The 26,576-nt window shown below is 34.2% G+C and overlaps 1 protein-coding gene across 1 annotated transcript; it reads right to left on the bottom strand.

The window, feature by feature from the left end:
* Positions 1–1,168: 1,168 nt before the first annotated feature.
* LOC148300145 (RING finger protein 17-like) lies at positions 1,169–25,873 on the bottom strand. Its single transcript, XM_088275181.1, has 19 exons — positions 25,576–25,873; positions 24,633–24,886; positions 23,959–24,082; positions 22,289–22,440; positions 20,648–20,728; positions 18,974–19,225; positions 17,491–17,585; positions 15,995–16,155; positions 13,899–14,006; positions 13,742–13,816; positions 11,978–12,133; positions 11,297–11,435; positions 10,387–10,515; positions 8,623–8,782; positions 6,766–6,888; positions 5,072–5,168; positions 4,335–4,504; positions 3,383–3,624; positions 1,169–3,149 (listed from the first exon to the last, which is right to left on the bottom strand). The coding sequence occupies exons 1-19, from the start codon at positions 25,631–25,633 to the stop codon at positions 1,556–1,558; spliced, it is 4,170 nt and encodes a 1,389-aa protein (XP_088131307.1). The 5' UTR covers positions 25,634–25,873; the 3' UTR covers positions 1,169–1,555.
* Positions 25,874–26,576: the final 703 nt, after the last annotated feature.

Here is a 26,576-nt window from a genome sequence, read left to right as displayed (position 1 = left end):
GTTGGATAGAGGTCCCGTGGTTAGTATCGCGTTTCTGGGTTTGAACCTACTCTACCACAATTTTATACCTAATTTCTAATACATAATGAGCCGCTTAGGCTTACAGAAATAGTATGAAATTGAAGTATTTTTGTAAATAATAAAAACACTAATAATTCTCTTTTTATAATATTTTTTTAAAACAAACTTTTTGTTTACTGCCTTGCCAAAAAGTATATTTTCAAATTTTTCTTACAATATTGTAATTTTTCCTCATATTTTTATATTACACTTAATTGAGTAGCTGGTATTTATTCCATGTAAAAAAAAAACAGTACAAAGGGTTAAGACAGTACAAAAATGCCTTGCGCGGCTGTCAGGGTGAAGAAGGAAGATAATATGCGAGTACATACTTCAAATAATAAAACAAACATGAGAAAATATTAATTTATTATATGAAAAATAATAGGATGGTTAAATTTAAGTAAACATGGTATCCATCACGTATAACAAGTGCTCAATTCTTATTTTAAATCACATTCCACACGGCATAAAAAAGTAAAACTCAAATAGGGGCTGTACTATATTAGTGTGACACACTCTAGAAGAGGACTAGCTGTGGCAGCAGATCGATCAGTTTGTGAAAAAAGAAAATACCACCAACAATGCCACAAACTGACACTACTCTGCGCTTACTCCAAACTTTTCCCCAAAACAAAAACTGCCCATTACATCCGAAATGTCACATTCTAGCGACCATGTTCATATAATATATCTTGTATTTTATACAACTCTATAATTAAAGTATATAAGAAAATTCAGAACAAAAATTACTCTTACCATACTACAAAAAAGCTCATCAATTCGAGATTCCAGTCCCTACAATACTGGTTTCACACAATTTTTTTTGTGCGAAATAAGTAATTGTGTGCCGAATAAGTTTTTCAAATAATTTGAAAAACTTATTCGGCACAGGAAAACCCAATGAAGGCGCATTATTGTATAATGTTATGAATTTTCTATTTAAAAATATATTTCATCTGAAAAAAAATTCATCAAGACAGAAATAAAATTTTGACGAGAAAATTCGCTTCAATGCAAAACTGGAACAAAAAGAATCGAGATGGGTGAATATAGAATTAATCTGCTACAATTAAATATATATATATATATATATATATATATATAAATATATATATATATATATATATATGTATAAATTTGTTCTAGTATAGTCATTTTGTTAACAAACAATATAAATTATCTTCGAAAGATCCAGCAAATCAATAATGGAAATATGTTGATATGTATACATGAAAACATTTGGTCCCTTCAATTTCAAATTAACGAGCTTTTACTGTTCTTGTATGACATGTTATATTATATTTCTAGAAATATTTTTTCATTAAATTCTAATCTAGTTGACACAAAAAATATTTCTTGGTTTAAAGAAAGAAGATATTTAGAATATAATTGTGCTGGAATGTTTCCATTTAAAGCAACATAAACTTGGTTACATATTCTTGGTAACAGATGTTTTAGCAGGTACAATAGTAATATTTAAGAAAGTATACTTCTATTTAGGAAAGGCAGCATAATCTTGTTCAGCAACTTGAATAAGCATATTCCAATCAACATTAGTATCTGGGAATTGGGGTAGTTCGGAATCGGTAGCTTCACTGTCAACTATTACATCAGGGTCGACTATTACATCGGGGTCAACTTCAGCGGGATTTTGTGCCGGTTGTAGGGTCAGTTGGCTCTCGACTCTGGGAATGGCATACCTAAATGACAGCAGAAGATCGCCTAAATCGTATATTTTGTTAATCTTCAGTTCGATCGGTATAATACCGTTCGTTTCCATTCCCTTGATAATAACTGTACACTCCTTTTCTACAACATTTTGGTGGACGAAATCCCCGATGTTCTGATTCCAAGTGTTCCCTTCCGCAGGTACGAGGTAGTTCAAGTGGCATTTGTATGTCTGAATCGGGATATGGTGGCACACGATATCCTTGCGGAGTGTGGATATGGGGCAATGCTGGATGTTCCCATAATCCACGAAAATTACTTCTGCGGTATTGTTTTCCAAAATTTTCAATACTCTCGCGCGGTAATACTTTTGATCCAAATTATACTTTGTGATACATATTTGTCCCGGATACCAAAACATATCGTAAGGCTTGGGCTTGGAATCCTTGAAGTGCGAAGTTAAAGTGCTGCTCAGAAGTTCCAAGGCATCCGTACTTTCTTGTATGTTGAACAAGTAGATATTGAGATCATTGTCTACATTAGTAGGCATACCGATGAACTCTTTACATTTGAGGGGCACAGCCGGGAGCCAGTCTTCGTAGGATACAGGAGGGGTGCATTCGTTCAACTCTAAACTGAGAGAGGGTTTATCTCCGATGCTTACGTTGTCCATCTGTGTGACCAGGGTGTCGGGAGGCGCAGACGTTTGCGGGACCGCCTCGGGAGTAGCGAGCCTAGTTCTGTCTGGAATGGCCAAGCCTTCCTCCACGATCCGGTCGTTGATCTTCCTCCACATCTTCCGGGTGGGGGTGAGAGCGCCCCCGGGGATGGTGTGGTATACCCACAGTTGGATGGGCAAGCTCTTGTTGGAAATCTCTCCGGCCTTGGTGATATAGAAGGCATCGTACTGCTGAACGATGTGTTGCAATGTTTCGCAGGTCAGCATGGGCCACTTATCGCCCGAAGCCGGAACGATTCCACTCAAGTGACACTTTAAGGCTCCATCTCTCACCTTCATAAAATCTTCTCCCAAGGTTCTCAAACTGGTAGCTTCCACTTGGTTATATTTGGCATGATCTTTGAGAAATACTTTAATTTTCTTAGCATCAATATCGACAGATTCGACGATAGCTCTGTTCCATTTATTGTTGTCGGGTGACAAAACTGCGCACTTGTCACCACATTTCCAGTCGACGCTTTCATCCGGTTCCGAATTTTGGTAAAATTCATCCATCGCTTTGTAAAGCTTAAAGAGATCATCTTGGTCAGATTTAATAGAGATATACACATCAGATGGGGATTTAGCTGACAATATTTTCACTGTTAACTTAAAGCATCCACTTGCATTACCAGTTTTCTTCGGGACAGCTGCGGACACTTGGGGCTTCACAATACTCACTTGTTTTGAAGTATGTGTACTGAAAAAATAAACAAAAAGTAATATATGTATTACGATGATGGTAATATTATAAATAAAAATGTTTCCAAAGTGATGAAAATATTGCAAAATACTGTATATACATATCTACAGTAAAATACGATTGGTGGACAAGTAAGCATATTACGTCAGAAATAAAATAAAAAGAATTGTGATTATACATAGTTTCATGTGATTTTGTACTGGACAATATATTTATTCTGTGATATTTACCTGCACGCCAGATTATGTTTAATTAGCTCGCTATTTAAACAAATAGCTTCACCTTCTTCGGATGTTATATACAATAACACACTCTCGATAGAATTCCTCCTATGGAATGGTCTCTGCGGTTTTAGTAACTTTATGTTGCAAACTGGTTCATTTTTTAAAAGCTGTTTCATGAGTTTGGTTGCTGCTGGGGTCCAATTATCTCTTTGTATCGGTTTCACAGTTCCCAACTTACAGAAACTCGCCTACAATAATGAGTAAGGACATTAGAAAAGAAATATGTAACTAGTAATAATATTTTACAGTTTATTGACAAAAAAGACTCTTTCGGCTAGATAATCGGCCCAAGTCAAGTCACAACTTCTAGCCCAATGATGACTCCCGCCCAGTGAGACGAGAAATACGAGTGAAGCATTTTAACAAAGTTGCAATATACAACAGCGCTGTGGCTAGTGAGGAAAATTAATTATTACCACTGGCCTGATGGAAAAACAAACCTCACAAGTGGTGGTCAAGAAATGGAGTACCTAGTCTGCTTGCAGCAGCGTATAAGCTATTTGCTGATGTAGATATTGTGCATAAAGAAAACCGCAATTATTTACTAACAATGAATGCTCAAAAAAATATTTTAAACACCACCATAATTTTCACTCTAATTAAGTGCATTGTTTTACAAAAACGTGATCATTGACTATTTGATATCTAACTAGCTTAATATTGTCCTGAAAAAATCCGAAAGGATTTTAAACTTGGAAGTATAATATATTGACTTGTTAAAAATGACTAACTGCATTGGTGTTTATTTTCTTGCCAAGTAAAAGTGACTTAAATGGCCCTCCTGAGCATTTTACGTTTTGGTAGTTGGTCACTTTCTCCTGTACGACTACGAAATGTTATGTACCAATTTGCTACTTGCAATTTGTTATGGCCGTTGTTAATAAAGAAAAAAACGTACCAGTTCGTCCATCTTAAAGAATTGAGCGTGCAGTTTCCGAATAGTTTGCCATTCCACATTATGCTTGGCCCCAGAGTCCACAAGAATCACTTTCAGTTGGCATTTAGGAAGAAGTGACAATATTTTTGCCCTCCACCACTTTTTATCCACATAACAGGCGACACACATCCCTGAAAATAAAGATAGACAAATTGTTGGGTAATATATCCAAAATAAAACAGGGTTTGTTGGATTGAATTCTACATTTATTTATGTATTTGTTAATACGTGGCGCGTTTCGTCTTCTTAGGACATTATCAAATACTGACTAAAAAGATTTACAAAATGTCCTTATATATTAACAATAATTGCTATTATTAGGTCTAGGAGTACATATAATGGTGGGTATTTCGGTGGGTTATGTGGATTTCTATGAATGTTAAGATAAAATACCCACCATTATATGTACTCCTAGACCTAAGAATAGCAATTATTGTTAGTATATAAGGACATTTTGTAAATATTTTTAGTCAGTGTTTGATAATGTCCTAAGAAGACGAAACGGGTCACGTATTAAGATATACATAAATAAATGTAGAACTCAATCCAACAAACCTTGTTTTATTTTGGATATATTACCACAAACAATTCAATATGGAATTCTACCAACTGTCTGCAGTTACAATAAAAAAGATAGACGAGTTTTATTCCAATATAAGAAATGGAAGTTGCAGAATTTATGCAATCTAAAGACTGACCTTCCTTCGGAGTGAAGATGCTTCCCGTCAAGTCCGATATCTTGTATGTTGATTTCAAATCTCTACATAGATTGGAAAAGTACGAGCCTAAATGGTTCTGAAAATAAAAACACAATGTGATTTTGGTCTGCCTCTGTTGTGTAATGGTCAGCACGCTTGGCTATCTTACTGAAGGTCCCGGGTTCGATTCCCAGGGGGGGGGTCAAATATATATTATTGATTTCTTCCCCCACTCTAACTCAGTGTTACCCTGGACTGATACCTGAAGCGGAGGGCTGATCACCTTTACATGTGTTAACGATAAAGATAACACTGCCTTTATATGATGCAGTGCCATATGCACCATTGGGTGCGGATGAGGGTTTGAAGAAGATTATTGTTATTGGGGCAAAGAAAAATTTCTAACTAACTTAAATTAACGCTTTTTAAATCACGGGTTCTCTAAATTCTTTCGTCTAGCACACACCCTGCGCTAAAATATTTCATCGATCCAAGATACAAAATAGTCAGAATGTTCTTTCATATCACTCATATCGCTCACTCCTTTCAAGAATCCTTTCATAAATCAAAAAGCTTGATTTTTCAGGAGAACGTTTTTAAAGTTTAAAAATATAATACAATGTATTAAAAATAAATATCAAGCCACTTATTGAACTTTTTACTGTGCAACAGATCTTTTTAGGTAAAACCTGAAGGTTCTTTCTCCATTTGAAAAATATTTAGTTTATTTCAAAAAATAATTAAACAACACCTTTTCTTCAAAATGCAAAAACAACACTTTCTGCCCTGTAGCGGGTAAATACTAAGTTAAAAATATGCCCCTTTTGCTGGGATATAGTACATTTTCTGGGCATTCCGAAAACATGCACAGCTGAAAATTGTCGATTTTTTATTTAAGACGTTATTGAAAGGAGTGAGCGATGTGAGGGAATACAAATACATTTTTCCACTGACCAGCCCTCCAATCTACTTCCCAGGGAATTTCTATTATGTTTTCTATTATGACGCCCTTACAGGCGGCCTGCGGTCATGTCTTATGAAGAATGTATTTTTAAACCAGTGATATATTTGTGATACACGGTTTGATACATCAACAAAATTTATGCCCTCAAGTATTATCCATGAGCCAATTCATGCATGTTGTTATAAAAACAGTGAACAATGTCCATTCGCACGCTCTTCAGCATCGCCAATTTAAGGCAATCTCAAAAAATCTCGAACAACCAGTTAAGGTGTGCGACTTCAACTATTGAAATAGATTTAGAAAAATCAAGTAAGCGAAAAGAAACTCAAATTTCGCACTGAGTGGTCATTGCTAAATTGGTTTTATTTAAAATAACATTGTTAATATTGTTTGATTTATGTGTTATTTGGATCGTTAAAATTTTTCAAAATGTTTATTACTATACAAATATAATTTTTTTTGGTTCAATGTGTTTTCTTCTCACATCTGGTCATAGTAATATTTTTTTTCTTTCAAACTACCTTGGTTGTACTTTCTGATTACATCTGCATTCAAATTATTTATAATCATTACAAAAAATCAATAAGTATGAAATTCGTTATTATAATTTTTTTTGTGATGTCTGTATGCGGCCCTTGGGAAAATTTTAGGTCATCGATGCGGCCCGGGTGCAATTTGGGTTAGCCAGGCCTGTTTTAAATGGTAATAAGTAAAAAAATATATATATTACCTTCCTTACGTAAAAAGCGCCGGGATCAACCACATTAGTGACAATTACTCGTTCCATATCGGCCAGTTTTTGTTTGTTGAAATTATTTCTCATATGGTTTATGGGATTACTGAATTTATTCACCTGTAATGTAACACATATTTGAAAAGTTATTACAGTCCATTGCACATACATGAGGGTGTTAGTTGAAGTTTGCCGGTTTTACTCATAGATGTCGCTAGAGATATGTATACATTTCTATGATTTGGCATCTTTGTCATATTTTTCTATGGACATTAACCTTCAAAACTACACAAGTTACATTCTGCCAAAATATTAGTGTCATAGTTGTTTACCTAAGTGAATATGTCGAGTTTCCTTCCAAGTAAATCGCATTTGCGGCATTCGTTGCTGTTCTTATTTCATCAAAAGAAAAAAGCAGTTGAAGCTCATCGGTTGCTGGTAGAAACTTATGGTGAACATGCTCCAATGATTAGAACATGTGAGACATGGTTTCGTCAATTTAAAAGTGGAGATTTCGATTTAACAGACAATAAGCATCCTGGTGCAACGAAAAAGTTCGAAGACGAGGAATTGCAGGCGTTATTGGATGAAGACCCAACCCAATCGCAACAACAATTGGCCCAAACACTTAATGTGACCCGAGGAGCAATTTGCCAACGTTTAAAAGCCATGGGAAAGATCCAAAAGTATGGAAAATGGGTACCACACCAAATGAACGAGAGACAAATCGAAAATTGTCGCAACCAACGCACCGTCTCATACAGCTAAAGTGGTGAAGAACACTCTCAAAGCATTGAATTGGGAAATATCATCGCGCCCGCCGTACTCTCCAGACCTTGCCCCGTCCAACTATCACCTTTCGCATCGATGGGACACTCACTCGCAGAGCAGCGCTTTGCCAATTTTGAAAAAGTCGAAAAATGGCTCGTCGAATGGTTTGCCTCGAAAGAGAATTTTTTTTGGAATAGTATCCATTTGCCTCAAAGATGGGCAAAATGTATAGAATCCGATGGTCAATACTTTGAATAAAAAAAATTGAGATTCCCTTGAGAATTAAGCGTTTTCTTTATTGAAAAAAACCGACAAACTTCAACTAACACCCCTGGTAGTGTTAACCTGTCCGGGAAGGAATTTCTGCAGACAAAACTGTATCTGGGTGTCATTTAATTTTTATAATTTTTTTTATCGTAATCAATAAGCAACACATTTACTTGAATAAAATAAGATATTTCAACTAGTAAACATGTTTTACATCAAAATATCGATGTTTTATTTTATGGGTTTTCTTTGATAACATTATTACATTAAACTTTATTTTAAGTAAAATGTCATGGTTAAAATAGAAAAATAATCTGGTGTGTTTTTAGTGTTTAGCACGTTAAACGCCATGGGGGGCACTGGTGACCTCAATCAAGAGCTATATTAAAAATGCTTTAAGTATGGTACTCTTCATCAAATAAAAAAAAATAAACTAAATACATTAAATTATTAAAATACGTAAATTACTGAAAAGTTTTTTTGTGAATATCAAAATTGACAAATATTAGTATTGGCGTTTAACGTGTTATATACAACCACAGATGATAGTACAGTGCCATTTTAAAAATAAATGTCATGGTGCGTTAGTTATAAGCGCAGCCGTTTATGTACGCCTATACTATTTTGAGGTTAATTTTTTTTTGGATAACAATGTACAGTCAAACTTCCAGACAGGTTAAGGAACTTTCATAATATGTACAATAAGGTAGCTATACTCCTTTGAGGAAAGTTTTGTTTGGATAACAATGTACGGCCACACTCCCGGACAGGTGAAGGAACTTTCACAATATGTACAATAAGGTAGTTAGATCTCACTTGGTTATCTGAGCCTCCGAAACAAGCATACCCCAGGTAAACGAGAGCTTCGGTAAGAGAAGTTGCGAGTTCTTCCGGCCGCAAGGGTTGAGTAATCAGGTCCACTTCCAGGATGTCGCTGGAAGTGCTAATCACATTCAGGGAGCACTTGCTGTTGCTCCTGCAACCAGAATAGAATTTTAGAAAGACAAGATTACACTCACTGCGTACACCATATTGGTGTCCTATTTTAGCTATACGTTATCAACCGCATAAGCCAATTGGTGAACTCGGCTATTTGCAACTTTTCTTACAAAAAATATTAGTATGTACATTGGAACCTCTCATAATGACCACCTCTTATAATGAGTAATTAGCATATTTTTTGACATCTCATCAAAAATGAAGAAGAATATGGAAGTCTAGGGATTTACGGGGCTGACGACTGTCATAGGCTGGTTTAAGTGATCACTTTACATACGTGTAACATTCACCAATTCTACCCAATATTGACAACTAGACTACTCAAATTCTTGGAACTTCTATTATATTATTATATTAAGTTCTATATATATGAACCAATTTTGAAACATTGTTGAATCACTAGAACTTCACTATAGACATCTATAAGAATTTGAGTAGTGTGGTTGTCAATAATGGGTAGAATTGGTGAATGTTATACGTGTGTAAAATTATCACTTAAACCAGCCTATGATGGTCGTCAGCCCAGTAAATGCCCAGACTTCCATATTCTTCTTTATCTTTGATGAGATGTCAAAAAATAATATGACTTATTAAGTTTATTAAATATTTGATTAAGATAATATTTCAATAATATTTTAATAATTACATAGAAATAAACGATATATAAAATATGAAAAATAACTCCTATAATTGGAGATAATCCAGATTTGTGTACAAGTATTTGGACACACTCAAAATGCTGTAATTTGGATAGCGAGCAAAAAAAAGTGAAAAATTTGATCCCTTAAGGAGCAAAATTTCGCATGAGTCACAGAAAAAGGGCAAGTCTCCTTTTCACGACATTCACTCGTGTTCTGGAACTTTCGCGGCAGTCAAAATAAAAAATGTTTCGCTTAACAAGTAAGATTCCGGAACAAATTATGTTCATTATGCGAGGTTCTGCTGTATTTACACATCGAAATTTCAATACTGGGACGTGATTTACTTACGAAATATTGAATAATAATGGAATATTAAAATAATATTTGTTTTCGATAAATGTCAGTCATTTTAAATTTTTTATTAATTTCATAAAATAATATTTAAAATAAATATTTTGTTGGAAGATATGGAGCTATTGTAATATCAAGATTTTATTGATATCACTCACTCCTTTCAAAAACGTCATAAATCAAAAATCGTCAATTTTTAGTTGTGCGTGTTTTCGGAATGCCCAGAAAATGTACTGTATCCCAGCAAAAGCGGCATATTTTTAACTTAATATTTACCCGCTACAGCAATTTTTTTTTTTAATATACTAAATATTTTTCAAACCTAAAAAGATCTGATGCATAGTAAAAAGTTCAACAAGTGGCTTGATATTTATTTTTAATAAATTGTACTATATTTTTAAACTTTAAAAATGTTTTCCTGAAAAATCAAGTTTTTTGATATGACGTTCTTGAAAGGAGTGAGCGATATGTGCTCTAAAGAGCAAGAGTAGAGAGATACTTAATAACAGAGGAAAATTCGCACCGGAGTTAATTTACGTCTATACTCCCTGAAAGGTTAACAGCATCGAATAGAGTATAAATGACTCACCTTTCAATTATCTTCAGCATCTGCATATTGGTCTCGTCGGTCCACCGCTGGTGCACCGGTTTGCAGCCAGCGAGGGAGCAGCGCAGAGAGAAGACGGGATAGAACGGTTCTTTTGGCGCGATACGCAATCTGAGTATACAAAAATTATTCCCTATTTATATGGTGCAAAGTTGAGACAAATCTGTAACATCTATTGTTTAAACCTAAGCCGTTACTATACCAAAATGGCAAATTTTAAAGAAGAGCAAATATAAAACTACTTGTCAAAACGTATGTATGGAGTGTGCTACTGTATGGCTGCGAGACATGGTGCTTATCTGAAAGAGATAAGAGTGGCTGAAAGCGTTGGAGATGTGGATCTATAGAATAATGCTCGGGATATCCTGGAGAGACCACATCTCCAACGACGAAGTACTATGATTAATCAAAGAAAGGAAGCACCTAGTCGCGACTATCTCCAAAAGATGCGCCGAATGGATCGGCCACGTGCTAAGACAAGAGGGTTTCCAGCACAAAGTAATGGAGGGGACGATCAAGGGAATAAACGCCAGAGGACGCCCACGCCGCGAATACCTAAGCGACTTATACGAAGACATGGGCTGCTCGACGTATGAGGAGCTAAAGAGGGCTTCCGAAAATAGACAAGATTGGCAAAGGAGAGGTCATCTGTTGCTGCAGACCAATCCGCAGGATTGAGACCAGAGAAGATATTCAAAAAAGGATGCAAGCACACAGTTATTTTCTACACGATTTGTATAAGTCAACAATATATTTTTTTTGGGTTTCTGTTCTAATGTTTGATTTAATTCTGATTCTTACTAGAATTTAGTAATATTTTTCCAATTATGATAAAATTCTGTTTATTAATGTTCTAATTAACGAACTCATACTGTAGTTGTTAAGATCAAACCTCTTAATGTTGACATTTGTGGTATTTCCATAGTCAATGTATTTAACTGTATATTCCTCTTTATTTTTATCCGGTTGGTCCACTTTCCTCACTCGATCCCATTCCTGTTTTTCGGAATCGAAGATTAAAAACATTGTCTCTAAAATGGAAAACAGGAACATTGTTAATAATTCACAACATTTTGAGTGTGTCCAAATTCCGCAAATCTGGATTATCTCCAATTAGGAGTTATTTTTTGACATCACAACATATATGAAGGAGATTATGTAAGTCTGGGCATTTACGAGGCTTAAAACCATCATAGGTTAGTTTAAGTGATCACTTTACACATGTAGCATTCAACATTCTGCCCATGATTGATAACCACACTACTGAAATTCTTGGAACTTCTATATACAAGTATATTGTTCAAATTCTAAAAAATAGTCTTTGAATTCACTAGTGACATCTATGGTGAGATGAAACAAGCTTTTTATTGAGCAGAAACTTTCATTTGTATGTGAGGTGCGAATCCTGGATTATAATGATTACTATGACAGTTGTAAGCCCCGTAAATGCCCAGACTTCCATATTCTTCGTCATCTATGTTGAGATGTCAAAAAAGAATATTAATAGTTCATTGTGAACTATAAGCTTAAAAAATGTTTAAGCCTCTTTAAATTTTTAATTGTTTATAAATACCTTTCAACATATCATCACTTGTTGGTTCAATTAGATCGTTCTTCATCTTTTGATAAGTATTGTACATCTCCTGAAGAGTCGAGTCCAAAACTATCCGCTGAACGTAGAAATTGTGAGGATTTTCAATGTGTGTAACAAACACCGGTTCAAGCATACCTACAATTTGAGAATGCTTGAAATATGTACAGTGAAACCTCTATCTATCGTTTTTAAAGGAACCTATTGAAATAAACTATGAATGCGGGAAGTAAAAAAAGTCAATATACAAGGAGAAACGATCGAGTAAAGATATTAATATTCTAAGAATAAAAGTTTTAGATGTAAATAAATATATAATATGTATATGTATTTTTTTTAAATACAAAACTGAACAGAACCAAAAACATATTAAAGTTTATTTTACATTGTAAATATTCTGCGATTGACATTTGTTTTTTTACTGTTTTATTTCCGTATATCAACAGTATATTTTCGGTTTTGGAAATAATATTTTTTTTGGCATCAGTTTTTGAATATGCGTAATACAAAGTTTTCAATCTTTCAAAAATGTGCATGCTTCTGAATGATGGTACAGGCAGCAGCTCCTCTTCATCAATATCGACTGCTGTATCCGTAAACAAAGCTTTCGATAGTTTCTATATCACATGTTGGAATATTTTCGTCGAATGTAACAAAATTGAGAAGAATATAAAATAATAGACAAACTATATCAAATATGTAGAATAATTCAAACGATGAATGGTGATAGAGAAACGATCTTTTTTTGTATGAAATGAATTTGGGGTAGAAAAAAAACATCACATCCGGGAAAACGATTATGTATTCGAGGAACGATAGATAAAGATTTCACTGTATTATAAATATAAAAAAAACATATCGCTCACTCCTTTCAACAATGTCATATATTAAAAATCGTCAATTTTGCATGTTTGTGCATGTTTTCGGAATGCTCAGAAAATGTACTATATCCCAGCAAAAGCAGCATATTTTAAACTTAATATTTACCCACTACAGGGCAGAAAGTGTTGTTTTAGCATTTTGAAGAAAATGTATAGTTTAATTATTTTTTTAAATATACTAAATATTTTTTGAATGGAGAAAAAACATTCGGGTTTTACCTAAAAAGTGGCTTGATATTTATTTTTAATACATTGTATTATATTTTAAACTTTAAAAACGATCTCCTGTTAATTGAAAATAAATAAATTGGATTGAATTGAACATACTTATTAAAGAATGTACAAAAAAATCAATTAATTTTATTTTCTAAATAATCAATCGAAATTGCTGGTTGCCATTAAGTTTTATTATTTTTATCAACGAAAAAAATACTAAATGGGTAACGTAAATTTATAAATATTTTTTTATATTTTATAATTGGAAATGTTTGATGAATTCTGGGGTTCCTTAATTTATGAGAATAATAATAATTAATTAATGAGTATGTACTGTAATGTAGTATTTAGTTTATTATTTTGAGGAATAAAAATACTTTGTGTTCTGATCCACTCACATTTTTATTAACCAACTAGTTTCGGCAACAACCTGTTGCCCTCTTCAGGGTTACATTTATTACTATTAGTAATGAATGTAACCCTGAAGAGGGCAACAGGTTGTTGCCGAAACTAGTTGGTTAATAAAAATGTGAGTGGATCAGAACACAAAGTATTTTTATTCCTCGAAATAATATATCAATATGATACACAAAGTTAATGCTTTCAATATTCAAAACATAGTATTTAGTAGTTTGATAAATTATTATACCTGTTATTAGTGGCCTGACAAATTTAGATTCCTTCTTCGGAGCATTATTTGGTTGAACATTGTTTGAGGTACGTTCTGAAACCCAAAAACAAAGTGAAATAATCAACTTGTCTAAATGAGAATAGCTGAATATAATGTCGAACATCTAAAATCTCACCTTTATTTTGAAATCCTGATAACTTTTCTTTGACTTTGAACTCTAAATCATCCCTTTTGTGGGGCACAGATTTTGAACTGACAATATTTTGACTAGCGTAAGAACTTTCTAGAATGAAACAAAAAGTTAGTAAAAAAATGGCTCTTGAAAATTTCGGACATATTGTCAAACAAACGGGTTGTTAATAATTCAGAAATTGGGAAGAAATGAAAAAAAAACAGTGCATTTATTCTTCATAAAAGCAGTTTTGATTCCTAACTAATTAATAATATGTAAAAAGACATTCATTTAACTGTTGAACATTACATTTGGAATTTCAGCAATGGATGATAAAATAAAATTCCGCTGGAAAATATTTCAAAGGTTGAGATGGGAATGACTTAACAGTAATTAATTTTTTTATGAGTATTGCTTGTTTTCTTGAATCACATCTAACATAATGAAAATCTTTTAAATGCATCCGCGTCATTTAATTTTATAGTCAAGTGATAACAACAGCTGTAGGGCTATTGTTTTTCATGCGTTGTGTGGTGCCCTTAAATATTTGATGTATTGAGAGAATTTCATAGAATATAAGTCAGGAATCAAAAAAGAAAAGTTAATAAATAATAATTTGGGTTAAACATAATTTTTACGTTTATAATTCAGCAAGTCATAACCTTACATTTTGACAGTTAACCTAAAATCTAATAAAATAAAGTATGTAGTCTTGAATCGGCCAATGAAAAAGTAAATACACCAAAGACGGTCCATGAATATTGCAGGCACGTATAGACGTAAATAAATTAATAATAGCAGAGACAGGGCCTGTAGTTAAGTTAAGTAGACCGCTCGACTGCGAAACTGGTGTCGCAAGTTTAAATCCCCCCAATTGCAAAATGAATTAAAAAAGTATTTATTTTCTAATTAAAATGTAACTTCGTTTTAAAATCACTATAAATATTTTATTATAAATTAATTATAATGTCTACCGGTTTCCAAGCTAACCGCTTCTGTATCAAGACTGATCAGTCTTGAGTTACATTTTAATTATAAAATGGAAAATCCCAAAGTTAGTGCTTCAAATATAAATTATATTATTGTATTCATTTTCAATTGGTTTGGTTGTTTGTGATTTATTTTTCACTTTTAACTTCCCTTTGCTTACTATCCTACCTGCAGACAAACCTGTAAAATAGAGGTTATATTATATATACAGTGAAACTTCTTATAACGAGCATAATTCGTTCCAGAATCTTACTTATTAACCTTTTAAACGCGTTAACTTTGTTCCTAAGAGACGCCCGTGCGCGGCGGTATTTCGCCGTTTTTTAAATGATTACTTTTATCATGTATTTAGTTATGAAACGATTTATTTTCCTAAACCAAAACGTTCAATGGGATTCATTGTGCCTTTTTGGTACTCTATAATACACGTGTGTCACATTATTCTTGAAATATATCGTAATATAAACAAATTAGATCGTAACATAAATAAATCAAAGCACGCATCGTGTGTCACTCTTACCCACTGGCGATGCGTAGCGTCGAGAGTGAGACAGATATAGGGCATGATTATGGCGCGGACTAATTACCGACCGCAAGAAAAATCAGGGATCTGTTGTTTTATTTATCCTTGTGATGTTAAAAATTATTAGTCAGATATTTCAACAGATGTCATAAGGCCGAGGATTGACGTATTATTTTATCCAAAGTTCCACACCATGAAAAAATCCCTCCAAGTTGAACTGAGGTTCGAAACTTGGAGCAAAGTGAAAACACAAACGCTTATGTCAGCCGCGTATGGGGCATGTCTTGTTAAAACACATACGGTTATGCGAGCCGCGTGGATCCGGTTAAGCGAAACATTTTTTGTTTTAAATGGAGCGGAAGTCCCGGTTCACAAGACAATGTCGTGACAAAGGGACTTGATCTTTCTCTGTAACTCACTATGCGAAATGTTGCTCGTTAAGGGAGAAACTTTTTCAATTTTTTTTTGTTTATGCGAATTACTCGTTATGAGAGGTTCCACTGTATTATGAATCAAATGATGCAGTCGGCGTTGCACAATTTAGGGATAGTCGGGAAGAAAATGGCAAATGTATGTAATTCAATACCAGAAGATTTGACAGATGAAGTTTCCAGATCATCAGGTACCGGAGGCAGTTCCACGTATGAGGGGAGTTGGGAAGTCGCCAGCAATTTTATATTCTCAAAATCGGATTTCAACCGGCAGTGATTTTTGATGGAATCAAAAATGTTCAAATCTATTTCCAAGCTACAAAGTGTAATAAAATATTAATGCATATCATTTGGCTTAATACAATCTTTTACAGAAAATTTTGATTTATGTACAGTACTAAGTCCAAAAATGTAAAGTAGAATCTACTTAGTCCAAAAATGCAAAAAAACTTACTACAAAAAAATGTACCTTACTGGAGTTTGGACAGCCGAGTAGAATCGCGATACAACGAAATTCAAGGGACCAAAAAAATATGTATAATAACGAATTCCCACATATAACGAAATTTAAAAAAAAATCATATCAGGTATGTATATGTTGCACGCCGTTGCAAAAAATGTTGCGCGGCTTCAAAAAAAGATCGCAAGTTCTGCAAACAAAGGAGGGAGGAAGGAGGCCTTAGAGAACTGAATACTTTCATATTTTCAGTAGTTTTCTTATTAACCTTTCCCTTACGATGTTAAAAACAGCTGCGCAAAACGATGATACTCGTATTATTTTGTACACCGTATGAAAATGTGATTTTAAAACCGAAAAAACGTGAATATTACTAAATGTTGTTTTTATTGACCATAATTTAACTTAAAATAAAACCATTTTTTAATGTCAGATCTGGAAAAAATCTGAAAATAAGAAAAATAACATCGCAAGTAGCCGAGAACAAAGACAAACAATAAAAAAAAAATCATTATACGTCATTTTTCTCTATATGGCGTTTCAATATATCGCGATTCTACTGTACTAACAACAGTTTGTTATTGTTGTTTTATTATTATATATGTACCACATGGCTCAAGGTTATATTTATCTGTCAATTTTTTTTATCATTCAACTTTTCGCTCTTTTATTTCAAAATTACCATTGTTATAAAGGTTTAATTTTACATATACATTTTACATTTGTTACTATTTATCTACCTTTTTTAATTACTACTAATATTAGATGGAAACATTATAAAAAAAGTAATGATATTTAATACTAGCCAGACATATTTACTAGTTGCTAGTATTTTGTTACATTTAAGTTAAACTTTAAAAAAAAATTTGAATACTTTTTAAAATATAAATTCAAATGTGTTCTTTTTGAATATATATTTTTTCGCTCTAGAGTAAAATTATGTTTTGACTAACTATCATGTCGCTTTTCAGCAGTGGTTGGCAGAAAGAATAGAATGCAATACCAATTTGTCTATGCTAACAATCTTTGTCTCTTCCATATTCATGCACTTCCTTATAAATAGACGCCGACTATCCCAACTCCTGACCTGACCACTTTCAAGTATTAAAGTAAGGTTTTGTCAAATATAATCTATTGCCATGTGAGTACCGAATTGAAAAAAGTTTAAATAAATGATGTCATGAGAGTACTAACTTGATATTTGGTTCCAGAACATTCATTTGTTTGTCCAAGTACCAGGGAGTCTCGATTGCCTTCACGAGTGAAGCAGATAACTCCGGCAGATTCATCTAGAAAAGAGTAAAACTTAAAGCCGGGAATTACATAGTAGAATAGGATTAATTTAGTAATTACAGCAGATAGTAGTAAAAATAATAATAAAATAAAATAAATATGATAAAACCCTTATCCGCACCACAATGGTGCATAGGGCACTGCTTCATATAAACGCAGTGTTATCTTGATCGTTTACACATGAAGGAAAGGTGATCAGCCCTCCGCTTCAGGTACCAGTCCAGGGTAATATTGAATAAATATTACAGTGAAAAAATCACTTATATTTATTTGACCCCCCCCTGGGAATCGAACCCGGGACCTCCAGAACGGTAGCCGAGCCTGCTGACCATTACACTACGGAGACTGACAAAAGTAGTAGTTGTAGTTGAAATACTCAAGTTAAATTTGTTTTATAACCTTGAAAATTTAATTTGATAAAAACCAAATGAACAATTTTGCATTGTGTTGCCGTGATTAATACACATCACAAGACCAGCAAGTGTTGATTGCCGATTTCTGAAATTCATTATCTCTTAAAGGCAAGGACAGTCAAAATTAACATGCTCTTTTTTTACGCTGCATTTGTGTTGATTGCCGATTTCTGAAATATATTATCTCTTAAAGGCAAGGACAGTCAAAATTAATATGCTCTTTTTTTACGCTGCATTTGTAGTGATTGCCGATTTCTGAAATATATTATCTCTTAAAGGCAAGGACAGTCAAAATTAATATGCTCTTTTTTTACGCTGCATTTGTGTTGATTGCCGATTTCTGAAATATATTATCTCTTAAAGGCAAGGACAGTCAAAATTAATATGCTCTTTTTTTACGCTGCATTTGTATTTATTGCCGATTTCTGAAATTCATTATCTCTTAAAGGCAAGGACAGTCAAAATTAATATACTCTTTTTTTACGCTGCATTTCTTGATCTGTTATTTAATTTTGTTTTGTTTTTATGTCTCACAGGTTGAATGGCCCCATAATAAATTTTAGTACAGAATTTGTGTAAATATTACAGCACTTTTTTGATATTCCTACACAAGAAAATTCAAAAAAGAAATACAGGAAAAATAATAACTTCAGTACATTTTTACATATTATTTACGAAGCCTTGAACTTATAAAGGTAATCAGCCCTCCGCTTCAGGGTAATAAATAAATATTAGAGTGAAAAAATCACTTGTATTTATTTGACCCCCCATAGGAATTGAACCCGGGACCTCCAGTATGGTAGCCGAGGGTGCGGAACTACGGAGGCGGATTGACAACAACACTACTCAAATTTTCGAAAGAAATCATAAATCTCATGTCGTTTATGTTTGAGTTCACGGCAGAATCTATGGTTGGTTTGTGAAGGATTTAGATGTACGCAATATTATTGAAATAAGAAAAAAATATTTACCTTTTCAAAATTAACTGGATACAAAGCCAACTCAGCAACATCAATCAGTTCTGTCAAGTATTTGGCATTGTTTTGCAAGAGGATAATAAGATCCTTAAAACCATATTTATTAGATTTAATTTGAGCCGCTAAGGCACTTTCCGCTTGCTGCAATGAGAAATGAGCGCGGCTGAAATGCTCCGCCAGTCGTACTTCTGTAGATTTCACATCAACAGACCCCAGTGATGTCATAGAGTGTCGCTTTTCCAACTCCTGAAAAAAATATTCAATAAGTATGTTATAAGAACTATAAGAAGCATAAAGTAACAATCAAGATAACACTGCGTCAATATACGATGCAGTACCCTATGCACCACTGGGTGCGGATAAGCATTAGAAGAAGAAGAGGGAGATATAACATGCTACCCCGTAAATCCGAAATCCCGGGTTATCCGAACAAGATTTTGCAACACGCTAAGGCTGAAGAACACATTTATTATTACAATCAATTATTATACATAACCTAATTTTGTTTAAAAATTATTGAAGTTAATAAACTATACAGTACTGTAGCTCTATTGCTACTCAAGTACTGTTATATTAGATTGAAATGTAAAAAGTAGCAAATAATGTACATATACCTTAAAATAAACAACGTCATTAGTGCATAACAAAGCATTATGTATGTAATGTATAGAGGTGTTCCTAGTACAATATCAGTCACAGGTACAAATACTATTGTACGTCAAGAGATCATTATATCATGATACTTGGAGCTGTAATACGTACAATATATACTCAATATGCCACTAGTCAAATCTCACAAAGCTGTTTCAAACCAATATGACCAGCGATAACATTGTCACTCATAAAACATAAAACTAATTTTAGCTTATCAATGACTTGACGGTCAGTTGTTTTGCATTGTACATTATATTGTAAAGCTATCTCTTTCTTAGTCTATCGGATTATTAGATATAAATGATGAAAAGAGACAAATATACATGTCGATGTCAGTCATGGCGTGTTAAATATCGCTCGGCTCAGGACTCACCAGGTTGGGAGATACGAACTATCACAGATATTCCGATATTAAATAATTTAGCTTACCGTATCCGCGGCGACGCATAATACCAGATACGAGGAGCATGAACCAGTCTGTTTAGCAGACTAGTATCTGGTAACAGGTAGCGTATCCTAGTATCTTGACATGGTGATATCGGTAATACCGATATCGCTAAGTAGCAGTCTAAACACACCACTAGTAATGTATCACAAATTTCTCGGCAAATCTCAACTTTTTCAAATCCGAACAGGCCACAGCCTAAATTAGTTTACATTTCCGGGGTTCCACTGTATACGGGAGGGGGCTGATTTATGATAATAAATATTGATTTTTATAAAGTGATTTTTCACATTAATATTTATTAAATATTACCCTGGACTGGTAGCTGAAGCGGAGAGCTGATCACCTTTCTTTAATCAAGATAACACTGTGTTTATATGATGCAGTGTCAAATGCACCATGGGTGCAGATAAGGGTTTGAAGAAGAAGAAAAAGAAAAAGAAAAATTATCAATTGAGTGAGATTATGGTCCTGTGGTTAATATCACAGACTGTGAGACCTCATAGCTGGGTGCAAAATGCCTCATGAAGTATGTATTTAGCTATGAATTTCAATAAATGTAAACTCACTTTTCCACTTTTTTTTACACGCAGCAGAACGTCCTTCACAGATTGTATATTTGTTTTAATGGTCTCCGAAAACTCCACATTCTGAAAATGAATACCAAGTTTTAAAAAGTATAAAATGAAAACATTTTAGCTATGTAGCGCTTTTCATATTCAATATCCGGCAGGTGTCCGTAAATGGGTAAAACTATTAAACCACATTTTCAAATAGGGTATGTATATAACAGACATTACAAAACTGACATAAATTTAACAACTTTTTAAAAATAAGTCGTTACTGAGTAAAACTAATTAGATGTGACTAAAAAAAAAAAACTCTTGGATGGAAAAGAACTAGGTGAGTTTGCGCATGACAGAAGGATCTACAACCTGAAGACAAGGAGAGCCGACCCCAACAGTCTACAAAGAAGAAAGGTTGGAATGGAGCGAGGAAGAACATTCCATTGACCACTTAACAGTTGAATTTTGGCGAGAAAATTGGTCGGTGAAATAAATTGTCACCAACAAGTCGAAACAAGACTGCCCGAACACCGCTCGGGTTAGTCAATAAAAACAAATACATACATAAATTTAAATACAAAATTCCAACTCTAATGTATGGAAGTGAAACATGGAGTCGGCAAAAGAAGGATGAAAGTAGACTGAATGCAGTCAAAATGCGATCTCTCAGAAGAATGTGCGACAAAACGATGTATGATAGATGTTCGAATAGTGAAATAAGGAAGGAATGCAAAGCTGAGATAAGCATTACTGATAAAATTAAGAAAGGTGTATTGAGATGGTTTGGACATGTAGAACGAATGAGTGAGGAAAGAACGGTAAAACAAATTTATGAGGTGAATGTAATCGGAAAAAGGAGCAGAGGAAGACCGAGAAAAACATGGCACGATCAGGTATGCCAAATACTTGAAAGTGGTCAGGTTACGAGTCGTAATAATCGGCGGGCATGTATGGGGAGATGCATGAACGTGGAAGAGGTGAAGAATGTTTTCAAAGACAGAGTGGTGTGGCGTTCTATTCTTTCTGCCTACCCCTGCGGGGAAGCGGCGTGATAGTTAGTTAGTTAAATAAAAAATGCTGCGGTAAATCAATACCGAGTAGTCAGAATGCAATTTTCCCGACTCGCACTCAAGTTCATCATTACAATTCAAACTCCTTGCCCGAGTCACACTCGGCCTCATCATTACAATCCAAACTCCTTGCCGGAGTCACACTCGGCCTCATCATTACAATCCAAACTCCTTGCCCGAGTCACGCTCGGCCTCATCATTACAATCCAAACTCCTTGCCCGAGTCACACTCGGCCTCATCATTACAATCCAAACTCCTTGCCCGAGTCACACTCGGCCTCATCATTACAATCCAAACTCCTTGCCCGAGTTATACTCGGCCTCATCATTACAATTCGAACTCCTTGCCCGAGTCACACTCGGCCTCATCATCACAATTCAAACTCCTTGCCCGAGTCACACTCGGCCTCATCATTACAATTTAAACTCCTTGCCCGAGTCACACTCGGCCTCATCATTACAATTTAAACTCCTTGCCTGAGTCACACTCGGCCTCATCATTACAATTCAAACTCTTTGCCCGAGTCACGCTCGGCCCAAACTAGGAACTGGTTAAACGTTTAAAAAAACTTACTTTTTCTTGAATCAAATTGAATTTGTGACTGCTGCATGTTTTCATGAGGCACTGAGTACAAATAGATTTTTCACACTCGGAACAGTACAATTCCAGCAACTTGTCTGGGTGTTCTACGCATTTGGTCGCCGTCATAAAGAAATTCTTCATTGCTATAACAAAAAAAGTTATTAAAAACAAATTCAAAATTACTCTTTATATCATTCATTCAAACCCTTATACGCACCCCAATGGTGCATAGGGCACTGCATCATATAAACGCAATGTTATCTTGATCGTTAACACATGAAGGAAAGGTGATCAACCCTCCGCTACCGGTACCAGTCCAAGGTAATATTGATTAAATATAAGAGTGAAAAAATCACTTATATTTATTTGACCTCCCCCTGGGAATCAAACCCGGGACCTCCAGTACAGTAGCCGAGCGTGCTGACCATTACACTATGGAGGCGGACAATATATTTTACTTTATATCAGTGGTTCTTAACTGGTGCTCTGCGGAGCTCTGGTGCTCCGCGAGCTAGTTGCAAAATTCAAATCTCAAACTGAGTAATAATTTATAAATTGGTTTTTTATTAAGATAAAAATGTTATTATTGTTTGATTTATGTGTCCTAATAAATAATATTGATTGTTAAAATTTTTCAAAATGTTTATTACTATACTGTGGCAACCCACACATATAATGCACATCGACTATGGCAACCCACACATCGGCTATGGCAACTCAAATCGAGTGACATAGCGAGCTACCTACACGAGACCAGCAACGAACGGAACGAGCGAGCCCGCCACACTTCGTCGCCGCCCGTCCTCAGATCGACACGTACTTCAACTGTTCTCATATTAGAATCACGCGATTATCCTTAAGTATTTTCTTGATTGTAATTTGATAGAACTAAATAAATTTGTGTTAAAAGTAATCCGCTTTCATCTTGCTTCCCTTCTGATAAATTAAAGTGGTATTCAACTAGAAACCATAATACTAATACATTTTTTGTTGGTTCATTGTATGTTTTCTACTCACTTCTGGTCGTAGTAATGTTTTCTTTCTTCACAATTACATACCATGATTTTCTGATTACCTCCGCATTCAAATTATTTATAATATGTAGTTAAAAAAAATCAATAAGTATGAAATTCTTGTTATAAAAAAATTCCAATGTCTGTATGCGGCCCTTTGGATAATTTTAAGTCATCAATGCAGCCCGGGATGCTATTTGGGTTGGCCAGGCCTGTTCTATACCATCATACTTAGAACAATAGAAAACATCATGGGAGGTATGTGTAGGAATTTATAAAGACGGTGCTCCATCAATGGTAGGTTCATTGAAAGAATTTGTGACCGTTGATCTGTGAACCTTGGCTTAGAAATTTGGATGAAGAAATAAGACCCACTATATCAAATATTAGACCTAATATTGCTAAAATTTGTAAAAGCCGACAAGTGTCACATTAAATAATTTAGTCCGCAAAAATTTTCGTTGGAGTATTTATGTTTTTATGTATTTTTTAACTTGTCAGTGATAAAATAATCAGTTTTATTTTTAATAAAAGTTAACATTGTTTTTTACATCTTAAGTTCGAATTTTCCTTATGATCAAAAGTGCTCCCTGGCTTCAAAAAGGTTCAGAAACACTGCTTTATATAGTATATAAATATTCTTCTTACCAGCAACATTTGCCTGATGAACGTATCTTGGAACAGTAGCAATGTTATTCTTAGAAGACTTCTGATTAAATTTGCCTGTATAGTGTGTATTTGCACCAGCGGGATAGTAATTCATACTAGGTGCCTGCAAAAAGCAACACAAATTAAAAAATTATGCAACATTTTGAGTGTGTCCAAATACTTGTTCACAAATCTGGATTATCTCCAATTAGGAGTTACTTTTTACATGATAGTATGTGTATATAATCCAGGATTCGGACCCCACATATACATTAAAGAGTTTCTGCTTAATAAAACGCTTCTCTTATCCCACCACAGATGTCTCTAGTGAAGTTCTAAGAAGTCCCAAGAATTTGAGTAGTGTGGTTGTCAATCATGGGTAGAATTGGTTACATGTGTTAAGTGATCTTGTAGCTTAGTTGAATTTCGCATCTTTTTTTTTTACTTTAAAAAAAATTCATTTTTATAATCATCAAAAATTTATTTTTATAATACCAAATTTTTATTCTTTCTTTATAATGTATTTAACCTCTGCTTTTACTTGTTTCTGTAAGTTTTTTGTGTTCTCATCTAATTAATGAAAAAAATTTAAACAATTTGTATTGCACTGTATTTCATTACGTGTTATGTGTTTTTCATTGTTTGTGAACCATAAAAAAATCAATAAACTGTACCGCCATGAATGGTTCACTGGTAAAGTTGAAAAGTAGTATTCCCAGCAGATAAAAGTTGAGCGGGAACCACAGTGTGTAGGTTTCCGGGTTCTCTTTAATCCTTTTGAGATCCTGGTCAGTCAAGTCACACTTTTCTTGACACTGGCGACACTTCACCACTGATGAGTGAACTAATGTAAAAATACATCTTTCGCAGATGGGATGGCCACACTGGAGGGAGTAAGGGAGCCTGCCCCTTAGTGGAGAACCCAGTGCTGAAAAATAGCACAATAAAAGCATAATTTGTGCAATTCTTAGTTCAATATTAATGGCAGACGAATCTCGTAAAAAAAACTTGTAGAAAACAAATTAGTGTTTCTCAAGATATAAAGAACATTCTAAACCAGAATTTAACCACTTAACAGTCTTTAACTTAACAGTCTTTAACTTAATAAATTATGGCGAGAAAATTCGTCGATGCAGGAAATCATCACCAAACAACTCGTAATAGGAATACCCAAACACTGCATGGGTTAGTCAATAAAAACAAATGCATAAATATATTGGGCTCAGGCAAATCAATGCCACCAAGTTGGAATAATATTTGCCCGAGCAGCACTCGGACTTAACAATGCAACATAAACTCCTTGCCCGAGTCACGTGAGGGATAAACTGGCAACTGGTTACTGTATTTAACAAATGAACAGAGAGAAAATTACAATGATAAGTGAATTCATTAAATCACGAAAAAATCTATTTTGCTACAGGATTTGAATCCGGTTCCTCTGATTGCTGGTAGGGTCCTTATCTGTTTAAACTGTGCAGACAAAGAGAAATTAAGTATTTTTTCTCTTTACTTGTTAACTCTTCGTTCTAGCGATTATGCTGGTACATTTATAAAATAGAAGGGAAGAAAAGAGGGAATAAATAGGAAAAACTTCTCTAAAAGTAACGAAATACTTACCCGTTAGAGTAAACGGTTGACAACAATTGCAGCATGGCGCAATTTTTGCCGGCTCCATGTCGATATATGAATTGTCACACTGGACGAATATTGGATAATCTGTTATTGAAAACGCGTAAATCGTTTAGTTACACCAACATTGAACATAATCAATCAATTACGAGCAAAAAGGACAATCTGAGCCGATGGACGAAACGTCAGACTCCGTTATAAAAAACAAAACAGTATGTAATTTTCAACAATAACAAACCGGGCGGGCCGGGCGGATTGTATGCCAGAAAATCAAGGGAGCCGGAACTTGGACATCACAGACCATAGACACAAAGTAACTAATTATGTATCATAGACACATACGCCACAGACACAGCTACCATTTAAAAAAAAAATTTGGCAGTCACCCAGTTACAGGATGTTTTTGCCAGTGTCAAGTATTATGTTTATTTACGAACAACATAATAATAACAATTAATACAAAAATTCATAGTATGGGTTAATCATTTAAGAATGATGACCGCAATTCTAGAATTAGGTTCAGAACGAAGGGTGGATATTTATGTAGGTTCCTACCTGTGTTACGCTATTTAGAAAATTCTACTTTTCTGTCGTGAGCGGAAACTGAAAGAATATGTGATTTGCATCCCCTATATCTTGTCCACATTCGCAATAATATTGCGCAGTCACATATTTTGTGACTGCAAATTTACATAAAACTGAGTAAAAGAGTCATTTTTAAAAATTATGATTTTAGATAGACGAATGGATTAAACCTGGGCAGGGGGTGTGAGATAATACATATTTTTATTTTATTTATACTATCCTAGATTTTTCAGATTTCTGAATTACGGCCACAATAATATGTGTAACATTTGTGTTAAAATTTACCTGATATAAATACTTTGGGTATTTTATAAAATAAAGGAAACTTGTAGGTGATTTTTTAATTGTTTAATCTAAATTTACACACTTTTTAGATATTTAGTTTTTATTGAAAGTAATGTGAC

The sequence above is a fragment of the Brachycentrus maculatus genome, unplaced genomic scaffold (genome assembly GCF_059751285.1).
Source record: "Brachycentrus maculatus isolate JH-2025_06_01 unplaced genomic scaffold, ASM5975128v1 h1tg000814l, whole genome shotgun sequence".
NCBI classification, from domain to species: domain Eukaryota; kingdom Metazoa; phylum Arthropoda; class Insecta; order Trichoptera; family Brachycentridae; genus Brachycentrus; species Brachycentrus maculatus.
The sequence above is the reverse complement of the archived record's forward strand: the minus strand, read 5'-3'. Positions and strand labels throughout refer to the sequence as shown.